At 39.7% G+C, this 21,203-nt stretch overlaps 1 protein-coding gene across 5 annotated transcripts in view; it reads right to left on the reverse strand.

Annotated features, from left to right (window-relative positions):
* ptprub (protein tyrosine phosphatase receptor type Ub) overlaps window positions 1–21,203 on the reverse strand; it is a 282,304-nt gene that overhangs the window by 37,127 nt on the left and 223,974 nt on the right. Inside the window, exons 15-20 of one of the 5 annotated variants that reach the window (XM_058084355.1) lie at window positions 19,402–19,422; window positions 19,040–19,194; window positions 15,148–15,335; window positions 4,404–4,476; window positions 4,255–4,331; window positions 991–1,008 (exon numbers count right to left, since the gene is read on the reverse strand). In XM_058084355.1, the coding sequence (XP_057940338.1) occupies window positions 991–1,008; window positions 4,255–4,331; window positions 4,404–4,476; window positions 15,148–15,335; window positions 19,040–19,194; window positions 19,402–19,422 (532 nt within the window). Of the gene's footprint in view, window positions 1–990; window positions 1,009–4,254; window positions 4,332–4,403; window positions 4,477–15,147; window positions 15,336–19,039; window positions 19,195–19,401; window positions 19,426–21,203 lie in introns of all 5 variants that reach the window. The other 4 variants (XM_058084354.1, XM_058084358.1, XM_058084356.1 and 1 more) reach the window with 4 other exon arrangements.

Raw genomic sequence — 21,203 nt, forward strand, 5'->3', positions numbered from 1 at the left:
AAAGCAATTTGACTTAAAATGCAAGAGAGACTACGACACAAAATGAAAGACTCACCAACCAAAACCCGTTTCAACTTCAAAAAAAAAAATGACTTCCATGCATTCTCCACCTCATGTCACAAATAACGTGTCTTCAAACGGAATCTTACAAAGGTTCTGGTAATGAGCGTGGAATCATTAACACAAAGAGTTTTCAAAGAGTTCTTTCGATCCCTTATACCAAAAGGATGGATCAGCCTTTGGTATACATGGCAGATGTTTTAGTATGGTAAGGGAATGGGGGTGAACATGGATTAACAATGAAGTCACCTTCACAGTCTTAAGGGGGAATAAACACCACAAAACATCACCTGAGGGACTTTAATGCGTGGACACAGAGGATGAGCAAGCGTCCTCCTGAAAATAAGCGTCTGCTTATCTAACCTTGCAAGGAGAAAAAGACATCGCCTTCTGAAAAGCTCATGGACTAGTCGCCATGTTGAGATAGAAAACTAAAACGTATGCGATTGTATCAAATCAGAAACAACCCCCCCCCAATAATATTTTCTATATATTGGTGTTTATGTTTCGAGCCCGTCAATTTGACTGACAGATCGCTAAACTGAGCATCGGGATACAAGGGGACATGTTCAAAATGGAGATGAATGACCTGCTATCCACAATTCCTCTTGCTCCTGCCAAAACTATCAGCAAAGACGCTTCCTCCTCTTCCTCCGAGATGGTTGCCATAGCAACTTAGCATCCTGAGCCCGGACCACTTATTAGCACTGACAAAGACAGTAGGTTCCTCCATGCTGGGAGTACCCATCTACTTGTGTTCTTTTCAAATGATTGTTTTATTTTTTTTTTTTAAGCTTATCATATCAAATATACACAAACCTGAAGTGCACTGAGCATTTGTGGATAGAGGAGAGTGGAAAGAGAAGCAGGAAGAGGAAAGGGGGAGAATCGAGCGATGGCAGGCAGAAGAACAAGCGGTGAAGTACTTACTTCCCTGTTAATCCGAATCTACAGGGTGCAAGGTTGAGGAAATGGGAAGGGGGGTAGAAAAAGAAGACATATATGCTAGTTAATGAGAGAAGATTTTTTTTTTTTTTTTTTTTGGTAGACAGCTTGGTTTCTCGACAGGTGAGACGATGTGTGCCTGTGTGATTTATGAAAAATAATGCGGGGTGAGACTAAATATTTGGTACATTTTGACAGTGGAGTCACACTCATACATCTCGAAAGATCATAGATTCATAGTGAATCTAACTTATAATATTGCTCAATAAACCATGTCCCTCTACATTATCTCCTTAAATCATGGCCTCCACTCAATACTATGAAATGATATAAAAATGATACCATTTGTGGACAAAATAACAGGTAGTGCCACCAGTAATTTCCTTCCCTCAGTGACATAACAACAGCAGGACAGGGTGTTTCCAGTTATTTCAGCAAACTGTAATCAAAGAGTAACAATTCTCCTTTGACCACAACTGTGTGTCTATTTATACTTCCAACATGGAAAAAGTAGTGAATATAATGTTTGAAACATGACCATAAAAATAGATAATGTGCTCTTGTTAATTCTGATAAATAGCAGGAATTGTGAGACTTTGGTTGTATGCCTGTAGATGCAGCAGCCATGACGTATTCAACTGCACTGTTGCCCCCCCCCATTAAGGACATAGCAAACAGCCGCTGCGTATCAAGAGCCCATCGCATCTACTCTGACCCCACACGCCCCCAGCATGGACTGTTTTCTTGCCTGGCGTCGGGGGGAGAAGGCTCTGCAGCATCCGCTGGAGAACAACCAGGTTTAGAGACAGCTACTTCCCCCTGGCCATCAGACTGCTGGATGCCAAATAAGCCCCTCTACCTGCCCACATGCACAACCAAAACTTTAAATGATTATTATTTATTCTAAATTATTTAAATTATTTGTGCAATTTATTGTTTACGCAGTACATTGTTCATATTTGATGTCATCTATTTATTCTCCACATTATTATTATCTACATACGTACATATCTACCTATCTACCTATCCCCCTATCTACCTATCTACCTACGTACGTATCTATGTATCTACCTATCTACCTACGTATGTACCTATCGCCTTATCTACCTACATATCTACCTATGTATCTACCTATCTACCTACGTATGTTCGTATCTACCTATCTACCTACGTACCTACCCATCCACCTACGTATCTACCTACGTATCTACCTATTTACTTATCGACTTATCTACCTATCTACCTACGTATCTACCTATCTACCTAGGTATCTACTTATCTACCTACATATCTACCTATTTACTATCGACTTATCTACCTATCTACCTATGTATCTACCTACGTATCTACTTATCTACCTACATATCTACCTATTTACTTATCGACTTATCTACCTATCTACCTACGTATCCATGTATCTACCTATCTACCTACCTATCTACCTACCCATCTACCTATCTACCTACGTATCTACCTATCTACCTACGTATCTACCTACGTATCTACTTATCTACCTATTTACTTATCGACTTATCTACCTATCTACCTACGTATCCATGTATCTACCTATCTACCTACCTATCTACCTACCCATCTACCTATCTACCTACGTATCTACCTATCTACCTACGTATCTACCTACGTATCTACTTATCTACCTATTTACTTATCGACTTATCTACCTATCTACCTACGTATCCATGTATCTACCTATCTACCTACCCATCTACCTATCTACCTACGTATCTACCTATCTACCTACGTATCTACCTATCGACTTATCTACCTATCTACGTACGTATCTACCTACCTACCTATCTACCTATGTATCTACGTATCTTCCTATCTACCTACGTATCTACCCATCTACTTATCTACCTACCTACTTATCTACCTATCTACTTATCTACCTACCCATTTACGTATCTACCTATGTATCTACGTATCTACCTATCTACCTATCTACGTATCTACGTATCTACGTAGCTATCTATCTTATCCAAAAAGGAGGAGCTGTCAAACGGGAGGCTGTCAAACATATGCCCAATTCTGCCCCCCTTCCACAAGCAAAGGCTCAGACATTAAACGACAAAAAGAGAGAAAGCCTGTTGCTCCTTCTCACCAACTTGCTCATAGGAAGGAAAAGTTGTCTATATAAAATATTGCAACATAATCACGGCAAGTAGATCAGTGCTGTTAATGTTGTTGTGATGGCCTTGTCAGGTAACATCTTTCTAGCTAGACTGCATCCACGCCAACAAAAGGCCAGGTTTTTAATGTTATGCCTCCATAAAAGCAGCTCGCCAGCAGCTATCATCATAAAAAAAACAGAAAAAAAAAAAAAAACTCCTGCAGTGGCAAGCATTTTCCTTGATATGATTTGTAATGAAAGGTCAATCCAATCCAAATCAAACAGGACCAACATGCATAAGTTTGTTATTGTGAAAAACGACTTCAAGAGAAACAGGATGCTGCTTTCAACCTTTCACAGAAAAATAGGGAGGGGCGGGGGGGCGGTCTGCCTCAACTTCTCACAGAGCACCGTATCGAGTCCCAGTGCGAAGCGTGCAAAATAAATCTTGTGAGACAAAGAATCAGATTGCCACACTTGCCTTGACATAACTCAGTAAATCCACAGCAGAGACAAGCACGTATTTCTATCTTTAGCTGTCACCTACAACTATATTTTTCAACCTGGCATAGCTTATTTATCCCCCCCCCCAAAAAAAAAAAAATTCTTTCCTGGTCTTCCGAAAAGAACGCAGCCTCCCGTTGTGATTATGAATGACAACAAGTATGAATGAAATTGTGTGAAATCTATTTAGCGACTACTAATGACAGGTGAGTATTACTGTGAAACGTGGATGTCTGAAAAACACTCAAGGTTAACAATGGAGTGGATCATTACTCCATCCCTGATCCCCATTCCCGACCACACCGGCCCACCCACACACATCTAGACATTGAATAACATCAATCAAGTCTATTTAATTTAAAAGGGATTAGTGGCATCCTACAATAAAAAAAAAAGGTTCATCTCCTCTGCAAGGTATTAAATGGATTTATTCTGCTGTGTTTTAATAAAAGTGATATCTGACTTTGTCTTTGCTGGGGGGATATGGTTGCAGGATTCGACAAGCATGACATGTGGCGGAATACAACTAAGAAGGCTGTTGATTGGATGGAAGTGGGCCAGAAGACCCTCACGGACGATTCGCTCAGTGGCGCACAAAGAAGAATGAAACTTACATCAATGTAGTTGGCGTTGATGTAGTCGGAATTAGGGTCTCCCAGGAGTGGGTTGAGCTTGACTCGGTGGCGATCATCTGAACAAAGAACGGACTTATTGAAGTATTATAAAAGTACTGGGATACCTGTTTTATACAAAGATGACTTACATCCCAATAAGGTGTCATGTCTCCCTTTGGTTTTGTCTTTCTTCTTCGTGCAGTCCCAACCATCAAAGAAGCTCTACGGACACAGAAAAAAAGACATATATTGCATATTTCAGGAGCAGGGTCTCTCTCTTCATTAACCTCTCGGGTTTTTGTTTCATGGATATAGGACACATTTTGCCTGTGATGCACAATTTAGGCATAGGTAATAACTATAAAAGCAATCTTCACTCGCTAAATGTACTGCAAAAAAGGTCAGTAAGGATAATTCATAATGCCGCCTACACAGAACATACTGACTCCTTATTTCTAGAATCACTAATACTTCAACTTGCTGATATAGTTCATCTTCAAACAGCTAAAATAATGCCACACAGCTAAGAGACCGGAGTTCGATTCCACCCTCGGGTATCTCTGTGTGTAATCCTGAGTTAGCATGTTCTACCCGTGCATGGTCCGGGTACTCCGGTTTCCTCCCACATTCCAAAAACATGCAGGTTAGGCTAATTGGCGACACCCAAAGACAACTGGGATAAGCTCCAGCACCCTCATGAGGATAAGCGGTAGAAAATGAATGAATTGTTTACAATTTTCACAAATTGTAAACATTTGTGTTTTTTTCTGGGTACTCCGGTTTCCTCCCACATTCCAAAAACATGCTAGGTTAATTGACGACTCCAAATTGTCCATAGGTATGAATGTGAGTGTGAATGGTTGTTTGTCTATATGTGCCCTGTGATTGGCTGGCCACCAGTCCAGGGTGTACCCCGCCTCTCGCCTGAAGACAGCTGGGATAGGCTCCAGCACCCCTGTGACCCTCGTGAGGATAAGCGGTAGAAAATGAATGAATGAATGTAAACATTAGCAACTGAACTGTAAGTTAGCATGTGCCTACACACGTTTAGATCTTCCCTTCTTCGGGCAACACGACTAGATCCCTTTTCACTTCCTGGTTCCTGCAGTGAATGTATTTCAATGGAAAAGATACAGTCCGTGCTTGTATAGAATGCACTTCTGCCACCTTGTGGCTGTTTTTTCAGCTGCACCGAACATGCCCTTTTCTATTGTAGAGTTGCATCATCACTTCTGTGTGCCTCTGGTGCATGCAAAAAAAAAAGTATACATTGTAGTGCTAGGTAGCTGTTACATAATTCACCCCAGAACTATTGATGGGGAGGTAGTCAGCGTGAGGGAAGGGGGCTGTTGTTGTTGCTATTCAGTGTGCTGTTATGTCTCACAGAGTGAGTTCTATAAAAGAATTAATTCTGGTTCTTCGGCACGTCAACATACGTCTTTGGTAGTGAATGAGTTAATGTAACTTGTTACGCATGCCTGAAATAAATAAACATACCATATCATACCAACATATATGCAGTGAAGAGCCTACACCAAACTAATAAAACCAGTGATAAAAACAACAAGCAGTCCTATTTGGTATTTAATTTACTCTTACTGTTCAATAAGGATCCTGTATAAAAGGTGTAAAGCTTTTAAACATCTTGAGTGGGTTTTTTTTTTTTTAGGCCACATGGTGTGTTTGTCTGCTCAAACCTACGCTGCAATAATTAGCATGCACGGCTTACTACCTACACTCTTCACAATGCAAAATGTTGAGGGAAGCACAGATCTTCGCTCTTGTAAACGAAGCTGTTACTAAACCTGTTAACACGCATGTCCTCACACCACTCTGACTTTCCAGCGTCCACACAGGGGGGGGCTCAAATTATGTCTACAAATGCCCCCTTCGATGTAACTATGTAAGGAAACACACACACACATATTTGAAAACCCGCATACCCCCTGTGGTTTTCATCCACTAGGGAAATATGGTGAAACTCTGCCAGTCTACATGCTGAGCAGGGGATTACAATGCAGTTCTCCCCACAAGAGAGCCAAGAAGCATCCAAATCCCGCATCGGGATTACACCCTCCTCCTCACTTGTTCCCGTGTGTGCCGCCTTCTCTTTGAATCCATCCTTCTCTTTTACCTCTCTGCATTTGTATATCTCTTGCGTTTCTTCCTCCCGTGCTTAAATGTTGACGTCAGACCTTTGAGCTATTTGTTTTTTCTCCTCTCGTCACTCGTCAGCCGTCAAAGAGAGGAGCACGGTGAGGGAAAAACAAAAAAGTGAGGGGGTAGTGGTTATATTGAAGGAAAGCAAAGCAACACAAACATGTGGAAGATTGATTAGAAACCCTTCCTGGCATGGATCAGCGGTGTGGGTTTGTTAAGAGGATCAATTTAAATGAGATGGAGGAATAAAAACGCAGACAGTCAAAATACGGTCCTTAGGTTTTCCCCCCCACCACCACCAAAGCCCACGTTTGTACTATTCACTAACATCTCTGACCTTAGTAGCATCCTTGCAATATTGCCGTTTCTTATATAAAAAACATAATCATCATCAAAACTATACTCTCTCAAAGAACAATGTTGTATTCTCGTTTCCTTTGCTGCAAGTACACTTCGACTCAACGAGTTCATCGACAAGGCCAAGTGCTGTAATGAAGGTGTCGAGGTCCCCCGTCAAAAACGACGCTTGTTGTCGAGTTTATTTTGAAGTTTCTGCGGTGGGAATAATAAGTGCAGTGACAGCAAGTGGCACACGTACCAACCCCCCCACCCCCCCGTTGCAACTCGCTGGAAATTATTGATCAATGTTTGTACAGAACACAGGTATTCCTTAGAGAAATAAAAGCCTACATCTGCTAGAACAATGTAATATGATAGTTCTCATCAATTTCCTCGGATGGGGAGACAGTCCATCAAAACACGTTCTCCAGCAAAAAAAAAAGGTGTGTATTGATTTTTTTTTTTTTTTTTTTTCGAGTGGATTGTGTGTTGTCCGTGAGGGACAGTTTAATGAGAGCGAAGAACAGGGGAACCAGAGACAAAAGACTTTGGTTTGTTTTCTTTTTTTTCCCTTGCGATGCAACAGGCTTTAGATGATGGGGATGAACTTTTCCACCGGTTGTGATGTCATCTCTCAAACAAAAATTTAAAAAGAGTCATAACTCGATTATTTTCACATCAATCTATTTAGTCCAGGTCGCAGGGGAACTCAGACCTCCCTTTCCCCTGATACTTGGTCCAGCTCCTCCCAGCAGATCCTGAGGTTTTTCCAGATCAGTTGAGAGACAAATTCTTTCCAAAGTGTCCTATCAGTCGGATGTTCCCTGAACACCGCCCCAGGGGGGCGTCTGGTAGACAGCCCTGGGGGGGCGTCACTGCTCAGATGGTAGAGTGGTCCTCCGAATCTGACGGTTCGGTTCGTTCCTGCTAAGATCTTGTCGTTTTGGTCACTACCCAAAGCTTATGACCATCGGTGAGATCAATCTTACACTAAATATGTCTACAAAATTGGGAAAACTAAAGACGACATGACTAATGAAACCGAAATTATTGCAGCTGTCCCTAACATTGTGGTCTATGAGTACAAATCTATGATAATTCTGTCATTTATGAATACAAATTGAGTTACATAATCACCGGGAGCCAGCTCATCTGATACAGATTAGCGTTAGGATTCCGAGCATTGGCAGGCTTATTATGGAACATTGTCAGTCTTTTATTGGAAGAAGAACATCCATCCGCCCATTTTCTGGATCTTTTTATCCTGTTCCGGGGAACCGATCCCGTTTTACTTTGTGTGGGTAAAGCCTGGATTGAACACCAGTCAATCACAGGACTGAGGACTGATACCTAAGTCACTGACGGGTACGGTTCATTTGACAGTAGTATAATTTTTTTGGGATCAGGATTGAGTTTCTACCATGAGTGATACATTGATGCTACACAAACAGTGTGGCATCATACCATAGTGGGTAGTGGTGTGTCGGTCATGAAGGAATGGGTCAAAAGAACTAGTTCACGGACTAGTTCTAGTCAGTTCACTGTTCCTTTTGCGGGGCGGGACTAATTATATCTCATATTTGTTTTTCATTTAGGGTGCAAGTTTTTCAATGCACATCTAAATAAACATATAAACAATAAACATCTGTTATCTAAATATTTTCTTTATATTTAAATTAATATTTGCTTGCACTGAAGTTGAGTATTTTCTTTTTTTCTATTGCACAAAGCACATTTAATATTTAATATAATATATACTTGATATGGTAGAGTGGTTAGTTTGCATGTTCAGAAAACGAAAGTTAAAACAAGAGCGGGAAAGAAAGCAAAAGAGAGTGAGAGAGACTGACAAAGTGTGTGATGAAGGAATTATGAAGCTGTTCAATTGTAGCTCCCAGGTGGATATTGACTATGAAGGACTTTTCTGGTAGGTGGCTGTTTAAAAATATATAAATAAAATATTTGATCATGATTAACCACATTTTTTTCTCCATAGTTAACTCAGAATTAATCACATTTAATCACAGATATAAATAAGTTTTTATCTATAAAAAAGTAGGGGGAACTCTGTGGTAAACGATTCGATGTACAACTACAACGATAATTACATCAACATTTTATGTAAAATGATATCAATTTGGGAACTATGGGCCATTATTTAAAACAATCCAGCCAGCAAGCATATTCTTGTATTATTATTTTTCTTTATTATTAGCACATTAACTCTTAACCTCGGCCACAAACGTTCAGGAAATACAAAATGTGACCTTTCACACTGATTTGTGTGATTTGTACATGTTTGTGAGTAGGGCTGCACGGCGGTTGAGTGGTCACAGCTAGGAGACCAGGGTTCAATTCCACCCTCGGCCATCTCTGTGTGGAGTTTGCATGTTCTCCCTGTGCATGCGTGGGTTTTCTCCGGGTACTCCGGTTTCCTCACACATTCCAAAAACATGCTAGGTTAATTGGCGACTCCAAATTGTCCATAGGTATGAATGTGAGTGTGAATGGTTGTTTGCCTCTCGCCCGAAGACAGCTGGGATAGGCTACAGCACCCCCGCGATCCTCGTGAGGAAAAGCGGTAGAGAATGAATGAATGAATGTTTGTGAGTAAAAAAAAATTATCTTCATTAAAGATTTGCCTCAATGCACTTTTCCTTACTAAAATGTACAAATGAAAATACATAGGCAACAGTCATAAAAATTTCATCAAAATTGCAAACACAATGTAATTCCGTAGGGGTAAAATGTGATAGATGGTGTTGCACATTTGAGAACTCTTTATCATGAAAAGCCATAAAATGCAAACTGTAATGAGCTGAAACATCATTCGGCGGAGTGAGGAGGCCTGAGGCCCGAGGGAAGAACCCACTCAAGCTGACATGAGTCACCTTTGCACAGTCATTGCAACCATAGAAATCAGAAGCAGAAATGATTTATCTTTCTTTACTTTTCTCACAGAGTCCAATGAAGCAGAATATTGTGATTTCAGACAAGCGCATGAAATCCAGCAATAATTTCTGCTGTGACATATGAAATGCTATGTACAAAAAAAAAAAAAAGTCATGTTGTGTAATATTTCAGTGCCAACATTTTTTTTTCTTCCTAACACTCCAAATGTACCCCCCAGGCGCCAATTATATAGAACAGAAATGTGGAAATTACAGCCTTCAAAAACTCATAATATTACAAGAATAAAGTCTTACATTCACAAGAAAAACTCTTAACTTTATGTTTCAGCTATGAAAAGGCTTAGGTGACCTTTGGCCTTGGGCATGTGGAGGAGGCGGAGTAAATAAGGCGAAAGTGAGAAGGGGTTGATAAGCTAATCTGAAGGCTAACTGCTCTGTTTTGCCACCACATTCGGAATAAAAGCTTGCCTGAAGCAAAAGGAAAGTTTCCTTCCTTTCCTTCCTCTGGCATGTATGACAACTTCATATTATGACTTTATTCTCGTAATATTACCACCTTTTTTTCTCTCATAAATTTACCACTTTATTCTCATAAATTTTAAACTTTATTCTTGAAATGTCAAGAAACATATCCATGTTACAGTAAAAAGCCTCTTCTTCTTTCTCTTTGGGCTTTTCCCTTCAGGGGTCGCCACAGAAAATCAATCTCCTCCATCCAATTGTGTCTTCTGCATCATCTACGCCTCCTACCTGGCAACCCTAAACGCAGCATCCTTCTACCAATATATTCACTATGTCTCCTCTGGACATGTACCAACCATCTCAGTCTGGCCTCTCTGACTTGGAGATAATGGGCATCTAACATGTAATGTCCCTCTGATGTACTCGTTCCTGATCCTATCCATCCTGGTCACTCCCAATGAGAACCTCAGCGTCCTCATCTCTGCTACTTCCAGTTCTGCTTCCTGTTTTTTCCTCAGTGGCATTCTCTCTAGACCAAACAACATGGCCGGTGTGGAAAATGAATGAATATATAAGGCTATAGGGTTTGGGCTTTTTACAATGATATTGTTTATTTGAATATTTTTTTGTATGTTTAATACGCATTTGCACTGTCTGTTGACATTTTGTACTTTTTATCATTGTTTTTAATGCACCTCAAGACGCTCGGATCAGGAGGGCTGTCATAATATTTCAGACTTCAAGGTACGTCATCACGTATTGTTGCGGTACATGAGTGAAGGGACTGACTCGACACGGCTGACCGGGTCAATGCACAGGGGGAGATCACAGGCTAACGACTGACATGACAGAAATAACCAAAATGACCAAAATAACCAAAATGACCAAAATGACCAAAATAACCAAAATGACCAAAATGAACGGATATTTTTCACTGAAGGAATGGGAACGATTCGGTTCACTGAAATGTCTGTTGACATTTTGTACTTTTTATTATTGTTTTTAATGCACCTCAAGATGGTAAAAAAAACATTAAAAACCTTATATTGTTTGTTATTCCTACTATAATTTTATATTACAAAGAGTGCAGCACAATTGATCGCCGATCGCCGCATCAGACGAGGGGGGGGGGGGGTCGTAACGCTGGACCGGGGAGCTGAGATGCTCGGATCCGGAGGGCTGTCATAATATTTCAGACTTCAACAACATTGCTTCACCTCCTTTTCACAATCTCCATTGTTCTGAACTGTTGACCCAAAGTATTAAAAATTCTCCACCTTCTGTATCTCTTCTCCCTGTAACCTCACTCCTCCACTTGGGTCTAATCTTCATTCCTCTCCTTTCCAGCGCAAACCTCCACTCTTCTAGCATTTAAGAGCTAACAAGTCAAATTAATAAACTACTGCGGGTAGCATTAAGAGGGACACAAGACCCTGGACCGTGTCTTCCATCAAAGAAGATTTGTCAAGTGGGATGTTTTTAAATTATGTAACCGCTATGTTGCACTAGAATCCTGCTGTGAAAAAATAAGAACTTCTCTCCTCTCTTGCTTCTCTCCCATCTGTTAGCAGAGGAGCGAGGTTTCATAAAGACTCCTGAGACATTTAACCTCATCAGTCTTGCCATGGCGACACACGTTCGTCTTTGGACCCAAATGGGGATGATTTATTCATACCTTCAGCCTCAGTGTGATCCAGATGCCTTTTAACACCACTAATTAATTTCAGAGGGCTGTGCAAAGGGCTCGTGGATGATGTCAGAAGAGGACTGATGGGTTCCTCCAACTCTCTGCTCTCCATTACCGTCAAACACGTTTTCCAAGTTAGCACATTTTGTCTACATTTCGTACAAAACACCCGGGAATGGAACCAACCTCACTGGTCTATCTTTTACAAGAGGGACCCCATGTACAATCTGGTGACAGGACAAGATGAGTAGCTGTTAGAGGCAAAATGTATATATTAAGGATTGACGTTTAATGCCGTTTAAATGTGTGTTTAAGAAAGCTGAATCCTACTGTGTTCAGTGTTTACATTACAATAAATATTTGTTTCATCTTGAGACCTGGAATATTTGTTATCATTGTCGTTTTTTCATGTAAATTGAGGGAGCAAAAGTAGTATCGGCCACAAATATCGGCCAAAGCAAAATCGGCCATCGGCTAAGGGTGATGGAAAAAAATCTGTATCGGCCTGAAAAAAAACCATATCGGTCGATCTGTTCAGTGTTTACATTACAATAAATATTTTTTCATATTGAGACCTGGAATATTTGTTGTCATTGTCATTTTTTTCATGTAAATTGAGGGAGCAAAAGTAGTATTGGCCACAAATATCGGCCCAAGCAAAATCGGCCATCAGCTAAGGGTGATGGAAAAAAATTCGGTATCGGCCCTAAAAAAAAAACATATCGGTCGATCCCTAGTCTATATTGCAATATATCTTGATATATCTTTACAACAAGTAAATTGAGGGAGCAAAAGTAGTATCGACCACAAATATCAGCCCAAGCAAAATCGGCCATCGGCTAAGGGTGATGGAAAAAAATCGGTATCGGCCCAAAAAACAAAACCATATTGGTCGATCCCTAGTCTATATTGCAATATATCTTGATATATCTTTACAACAAGTAAATTGAGGGAGCAAAAGTAGTATCGGCCACAAATATCGGCTCAAGCAAAATCGGCCATCGGCTAAGGGTGATGGAAAAAAATCGGTATCGGCCCAAAAAACAAAACCATATTGGTCGATCCCTAGTCTATATTGCAATATATCTTGATATATCTTTACAACAAGTAAATTGAGGGAGCAAAAGTAGTATCGGCCACAAATATCGGCTCAAGCAAAATCGGCCATCGGCTAAGGGTGATGGAAAAAAATCGGTATCGGCCCAAAAAACAAAACCATATCGGTCGATCCCTAGTCTATAATGCAATATATCTTGATATATCTTTACAAGTAAATTGAGGGAGCAAAAGTAGTATCGGCCACAAATATCGGCCCAAGCAAAATCGGCCATCGGCTAAGGGTGATGGAAAAAAATCGGCATCGGCCCCCAAAAAAACCCATATCGGTCGATCCCTAGTCTATATTGCAATATATCTTGATATATCTTTACATCAAGTAAATTGAGGGAGCAAAAGTAGTATCGGCCACAAACATCGGCCAAAGCAAAATCGGCCATCGGCTATATCTTGATATATCTTTACAACAAACTACAGTATGTGCAGTATGTGTCTTGATGGACAGCCAAATGTTTTTGGGTCTACCATTTGACTTTTTTGTTCCATTATCCTCAGGATCTTTTGAAGAAGTTTAAAATGACTTCCCGTGTCCGACCTCAGCTCCAACCGCTGGAGGCCTTGCTTCTGCAGCTCAACAATCCGACTCCGTTTAAAGAGATAATTTTTAGCCTTTTCTATCAGGAGATTATGACATTATCACATTATGATGTGAATACCTGACAGAAAATGACACTGAAGCCACATTTTTGCCAAGATTCTGGCTTCTAAAGGCCTTAGTCTTGAATGTTGATGAAGAGGCTATTTCAGTTTAATGCTTCTTTACAAACCGCAAACTTTTTTTTTGTCTCACTCCTTTTATGAAGCTCTACTTTGGAATTTTTCAACTGGTCTTAAACTTTTGATTAGGAGTCATCACAACATCTTCTGCATGCCTTTTGTTTGTATTTTAGTTCATTTGCATTTTTATGCTTAAATTGGAATAAAATATGCTTAAATTTGTATTTTGTTTACTAATAACAGACCATATTCAACCACAAAGCAGTATGACTAATTAATATATTTTTGAAAAAAACCCTGACAGCCTCAAAATTCAACGTGTTAAACGCCACCAGTCCAGGATTTACCCTGCCTCCCGCCCAAAAAATAAATGGAAACGGAGGGCAAAGGTTTTGCCCTATATATCCAATATGACATTATGGCTGTCGTGTGGTATTATATTACATTAATTATATTAATAGTCCTTACTCTTCCAAGTATATCTTGGCTAGGTCTGAAACACCCTAAATCTGAGAGACATTTTTCTCATATAACAATAAAATGTCAGGCTCTTCATATTATTACAAGCATAGCTATATTAAATATGATAATAAAAAACCGACAGTGACCTTGCATTGATTCAAGTCAATCATACTGAAAAACATATATATATATATATATATATATATATATATATATATATATATATATATATATATATATATATATATATATATATATGTTATATATTTATTTCCAAAATATATACTTTGTATAACGTGTCCCATCAGTACTTCACTTTGAGGAACATGACATTCTCCAAACCACTCCAACATGGTTATCCTATGTTTACACACGTTTACAGTATATACTGTACAATACCATGCAGCCATGCATAAAAGTCACTGGTTATATTAAATGAACCTCAACCATCCATTTACTACTGCTTATCCTGTTCAGGGTCAAGAGATGCGGGTTGTACCCTTAACTGTGTGTAATTTGCAAATTAAATAAGCTTAGAGTGCAATCTTCTGACAGTACCTTTGAACAAAAAACACTGAACACAAACATTAAGTACTCTTACATGAGGTACTGGTACTGCATGAGGTACTGCAGCAGGATCCAACACAAAGGACAAAAAAATCACTACATGTATTAATATTAGGGCTGTCAATCAATTAAAATATTTGATCATAATTAATTGCATTTTTTTTGTCCATAGTTAACTCAGAATTAATCACATTTAATCGCAGATAGAAATAAGTTTTTATCTCTAAAAAGTAGCTGGACAAAATTAGTTAAGAAAGCCAATATCAAGCATCTCTTCACAAACAACCATTCACACTCACACTCACATCATCACTGAACGAGGCTTGAACCCACTCTGGCTGCACAAAAGTCAGCTGAGGGATCCATGACACTAATTTCGCGACATTAACCTTTATCACGTACTTTAACAACATGGATTACTACACATGCAGAAGGTCGGGCCAGTGTCGTAATAGTAATGTAATAGTCTACCTCATATTCCTGTTTGAATCCGTAGCCCTCAGCCGTCTTCATCTGGTTGATGTGTTGAAGCAGGTCGGCCACTCGGACGGCAGGGTGGAGTTGCCCGGTGTGGTAGGGGGAACCTTTGCGTCCACACGGATGCCTAGGGGAGCCTCCCAGCAGGCTGCTGGCCTCGTTCACCGAACTGCGAGGATCACCTGCGACAAAACAGGTCACAGTTGAAATACTTCTGACATGTCTCACAAACAAACAACATCGCTGTCAAAACAACTCTTATGAACCCAGACCTGCAAAAATGCTATAATTAGCGATCTGACAAAACTTAAGTATGTTTGATCAAATGTAGAATTAGTACAGCTTCTGCTTGGACGTTAACACCACAACAGGTGTTGAACTCCAATGGAAAAAAAGCATGTTGGGACACCGAGACAGGCAGGATTGCAAGGTTTATACTTTGCGTAAAGCACATAATGTGAGGTTCCAGTCTGCACTGCCACTTCCATAGTATATACGTATAGTGTATTATCTTATCATAGTTCACAGTCTGATAGACTTCTGGCTAGATCACAGGTCAATTTATTCATTAATATAATTTTTAAAAATGTGTTGAGGTCTCCCCAAATAGACTCCTGCCTGTACAACTTAATCAATAAACTTTGAGGCAGTTCAGCCACACTGGTGAGTTAGATGTGTGTGTGTGTACATAACTTATGCATTAAAAAATGTCTACTTCTGCCTGATCTCATGTCCTTATGAATGAAACTGGAGGAGGATATTGTCCTGGGTAAATGTGTGGAGAATAACGCAAAGTTTATTTATTTGTCAACTTCAGTTTGGCTGATTCTTATGAACATGACAAATGCACAAAACAATGCACAACGATGAGCCAATTCAAGAAACAATACAAGAAGTTGATGTTTGCTAAATACAAGGATGAAGAGTCTTGAACCAGCCATGATGTGCTATACATATCACTATATTGACACTTACTATGGTACCCATTATGTCATTGGATGCTCATATCACCTCGTACTTCGGTACGGGACAAAAAAAACTTCAATTATATTAGGAAAGCAGGAAGTGAACAAATGTAACAGTTACTGATTGTAAAAGTACCAGATGGAGGGGTAGGATTTAATAAGCTTTGCTTCTTCCTACTCCTTACTGATTATGGGATGCATTCAATTGTAATCTGATGCATGTTCAAATGAAATAAAACCATTCAGTACCATTATAAGCATGATCTATTGCTACTGCACTACACATTATATCACGCCCTCGGTTGTGCAGCTATTATAATACACGGTAACGTATGTGGCAAACATGTCTTCAAAACTACATTGTGTTGGTAGATATGACATCATCGCTGTCTTGAGTAATGACCAAGATCTGTAACAACCGTGTAGTAAACACATCCATCTTTTTCCTAGCCATGTGACTGACAATAACAAAAGGGCAATCGATTCGAAAAGAGTAACGGTGGGAATCACAAAACATTTGTTTACATTCAATTCAACTTTTACAGCCAATAAGACCAATAAGGTTTGCATTCATTTAACCCTGTTCAGGTTCACGGGTGAGCTGGAGCCTATCCCACTCTTGACTGGTTGACAGTCAATCACAGGACACATTGTGATTTCTATCACTTTCATATCTATGGATAGTGTCCTAAAATACATTGTTTTGGAAAATGCATGGGGGTAACATGATAGCGCCCTATCCACACAGATAGGGCCGTGCACTTAACAGTTACAGTTAACGGTTTTACAGGTGGTCCTTGTTTTGAGATGTTGCGACACAATTCCTCACAAATTATTAATACGGTGCAAAAACAGGCACTGAGAACTGAGTCATTTTTCATTAAACATCGTAAATAAACATTGTAAATTGCTCGGAAAGTTGAGCCGCATCTTTGGGTTACGTTGTTTGACTGTCCCATTCATCATCATGGGTAAAGATGATACCCCTTTCTTACTATGAAATAGACACTAGCTACGTTTACATGAGGAGTATTTCCTGTTTCTGAATGGAATCTTTCCGAGTGACCTTTCCAAAAGCAATGGTATACATGGAAAGGAATATTCCAATCGTGTGTCTACATGCGCCGCTATAATCAACCAGAATAGTCAATGGGGCATGCGCAGTAAAGCGTAAACACCAACATCATGTGATACCGACTTCCTCCAGTTTTTCTTTCACTTGTTGGAATAACTCCGTATTGCCAGTTTTTCCTTCGTCCAGTCTTGAAATTTAGTTTGAATCAAAAACAAACTTTCCGCAGCAGTCCAGTGCCGATTGCTCGCCTCCATTTTTTTAAATCGAAGAACATCTCGAGCTGCGTGTTACGTCATATCTGAGCATTCGCTGAAAATTTAAACATGAAAAAATAAAATTCAATCTTGCTAATATTTTACAATTAAACCCGGGACATGTTTTATATAGATATGTGTTTTCTTTTTTAATAAAACTGGACTTGTGAATGGCGTATAGAAGGGTTTAGATTCTGTTCCACAGATGGCGCTAATGCACACGAAAGCTGCTTGCCAACCGCCAATAAACAACAGAAGAAGATAGAACGCAGTCTGACAACTTTTCGTTTGAGCGGGTACAAGATACCTCAATCGGATTGGGGAAAGGAATATTCCACCCCTGTGAATCCCATTATATATTCATTCGGATTGGTACTTTTCTTTCGGAATGAGGTGTATACAAAGGTTACATTCTTTCCGAATGCAATTGGAATATTTATGTCCAAGTATACGTGGCTATTGATAATTAAGCAGCATAGTGGTCTATGCCTTAGCTCTGTTCTGTGTGCAGTGTGACTGACTTTGGTATTAACTGTCATAGGAACGGAACTCATGTACACTGTATGTACATTTATTGTAGCCATATACAGGGCTCGACAATAACGATGTACCGATGGCCCGGGGCAAGTTAAAACAAAATTCGGGCAAGTAAATCCAATCATTAATATTCCCGTCGGGCAAGTGCACTTTAGCATGCCGTACTGCCAAGAGTTTTTTTTTAAAGCGGTTCTTGTTGGGTGTTGGTAAAACACGGACTGCGTAATTCCGATGGTAATTTGCAAACCAATCCTTGCAAATCTTGAAATGGACCAATCAGAATCGTTTATTTAGACCGCGGTCCGTAATCCACAATCCGCGTTTTACCCACACCCGTTCTTGTTCGCGATCAACCAATCAGCGATCGTTTTACTAGGAAAACATCTGTCATGGCGACTGCCAACATCGTCTAATTCTTCAACAACTTCTGAAGGAAAACAGCAAAAAGTGATGAACCAGTGCCTCCTAAACAAGTATTTTATTAGCGGCAGCAAATCAAATGATGGCAAAGGTGAGTGAATCACATTGCTGTGACAATTTGAAGTGGTCACAATGAAACACCACCCATTAGATCCAATACCAAGTGCTGATTTTGCACAAGTTACAAAATCTAGCGCTTCCATTTCTCTGTGTATTTTTATCACCTTTGCTTCACAAATTATTGTTTGACCATTGAGCATTTTTTCTGGATTAAAAACACTTCACTAGTACACAAATGTGTCAAATGTTTCATTGTGGTGCACAACTTATAAATATCACTGCTTACTACGACTACCATGTGTAAGGTAGCATGGCTTGCCATGTTAACATACATCTCCACAAATTTTCAGACATTCCTCCAAATACAATGCATCAGTACTATTATCTGATTAATTATCAGCATATATTGATATATGATATCATTATGGCAGTCTTTTCATTTTACATGGGGCAAGTTCGGGCAAGTAGTTCTCACCTTAAGGATTCCCCATGGGCAAGTCATTTTTGTTTTTAACGTAGAGCCCTGCATATAGAAACATTTTAATGTTGATGTCTGAAATGAATATTTGTCTTACTGCGTGTACCGCAGGTGTGCGCGTCCATGAAGGAAAGGGCCATCCTCTCATCCTCTTGAAGTGTGCTCTGGTCAGTAAAACTGCGCTCCATGGAGCCCATATGGCTCTTCTCCTGACGGTAAGTAATGGGCGTCTTATTCATGTTCACAGGTTTCCTGTTAATGAATAAAGAAGAGAGGGTTCACAGAGGGAGATGTGTTAGATAACAAACAATACAAGTCAAATAAACCCTTGAAATGAAATAATAAACGTCATCTGCTCAATTGTTTAGCCTTCCTGCTGTATGATTGACAGCCAGAGCATGAGCATGTGTGTGATGGATCACAAAAACAATGAAAAAGGAAAGAGCCATAATCACTTACGGATAATAAGAGTAGTAGTTCCTTCTGGCAAGAGTGCAGGAGGAGGAGGAGAAGGAGGAGGAGGGAACAACAATCAAGAAGACATGTATCATGAAAGCAATGTCAGCTGAAAGCAGAATGCATTGATTACAGTGAAAACCAGAAGCAGGATGTCAGCTGTGCGGGTGACCATGTGACACGTGCAACAAGTGTATCGAGCAGGTGCAGACAGCCGAGCACAACTATGTATGTGTGTGTGTGTGTGTGTGTGTGTTTTCTGCAGTAGAACCTGTCTGAAGTATTAAACTTCAAGCTGCAAAGAACTTAGCAGTAGCACCGAAGCTAATTTGCAGAACATGGTCGACTTTCAACATGTTCAAAATCAACGTGCAAGCTTTGTAGGTCGTTCAGTGCACCGCTAACTTCCCATGTTGCAAGGTTCATTTTTGACATAGTAATAGTACAATAAGGGAGGGATGAATTATCTATTATCAAACCTATCTATGTATATATTACAATAGTTCAACATTAGCCACGTATACATGGACCCAAATATTCCAATTCCATTCGGGTTATTTGCTCAAACGGAAAGAATGTAACCTTTGTATACACCTCATTCCGAAAGAAAAGTGCCAATCCGAATGAATATATAATGGGATTCACAGGGGTGGAATACTGCTGTCCCATTTGTGGACATTAGAGTGTACCAGTTAAAGTGTACCAGTAAGGCAAATATTAGTCACAATAATAATAGAACAGTGAAACCTTGGTTAGTGTACACCTTGGTTAGAATATTTTTTTGTTTAAGTAAAAAAAAATTCTCAATTTGCGTACATTTGTCGATTAGCATATGTGTTATTAATACACTGCGTGAGTCCAAACTGTGTTCGGAATGTATATTTATTTTGAAAAAATCCTATTAGCCGCAAGTTAGCACAGAACTGGTAGTCATTATACCCCCACTAGGACATCATCAACGGTTAGTTACACCACAAGTCTCTGCTTTTATTTTGATCACGGCTGCAATTTATAACAATAATAATCTACAATGGATGTTCTACATCAATAGCCACATTTACATGAGGAGTTTTTCTCTTTCCGAATGACCTTTCCGAAAGCAATGGTATACATGGAAAGGAATATTCCAATGGCGTGTCTACATGCGCCGCTATAATCAACCAGAATAGTCAATGGGGCATGCGCAGTAAAGCGTAAACACCAACATCACGTGATACCGACTTCCTCCAGTTTTTCTTTCACTTGTTGGAATAACTCCGTATTGCCAGTTTTTCCTTCGTCCAGTCTTGAAATTTAGTCTGAATCAAAAACAAACTTTCCGCAGCAGTCCAGTGCCGATTGCTCGCCTCCATTTTTTTTTTAATCGAAGAACGTCTCAAGCTGTGTGTTACGTCAAATCTCAGCATTCGCTGAAAGAACGCACCCGGGAACAGGAAAAGATAAAGTTCAATCTTGCTAATATTTTATAATTAAACTCAGCACATGTTTTATATAGATATGTATTTTCTTTTTTAATAAAACTGGACTTGTGAATGGCGTATCGAAGGGATTCGATTTTGTTCCACAAATGGCGCTAATGCACATGAAAGCTGCTTGCCAACCGCCAATAAACAACAGAAGAAGAAGAACGCAGTCTGACAACTTTCCGTTTGAGTGGGTACAAGATACCTCAATCGGATTGGGGAAAGGAATATTCCACCCCTGGGAATCCCATTATATATTCATTCGGATTGGCACTTTTCTTTCGGAATGAGGTGTATACAAAGGTTAGATTCTTTCCGTTTGAGCAAATAACCCGAATAGAA

Source organism: Doryrhamphus excisus, chromosome 10, assembly GCF_030265055.1.
Source record: "Doryrhamphus excisus isolate RoL2022-K1 chromosome 10, RoL_Dexc_1.0, whole genome shotgun sequence".
Classification (NCBI taxonomy): domain Eukaryota; kingdom Metazoa; phylum Chordata; class Actinopteri; order Syngnathiformes; family Syngnathidae; genus Doryrhamphus; species Doryrhamphus excisus.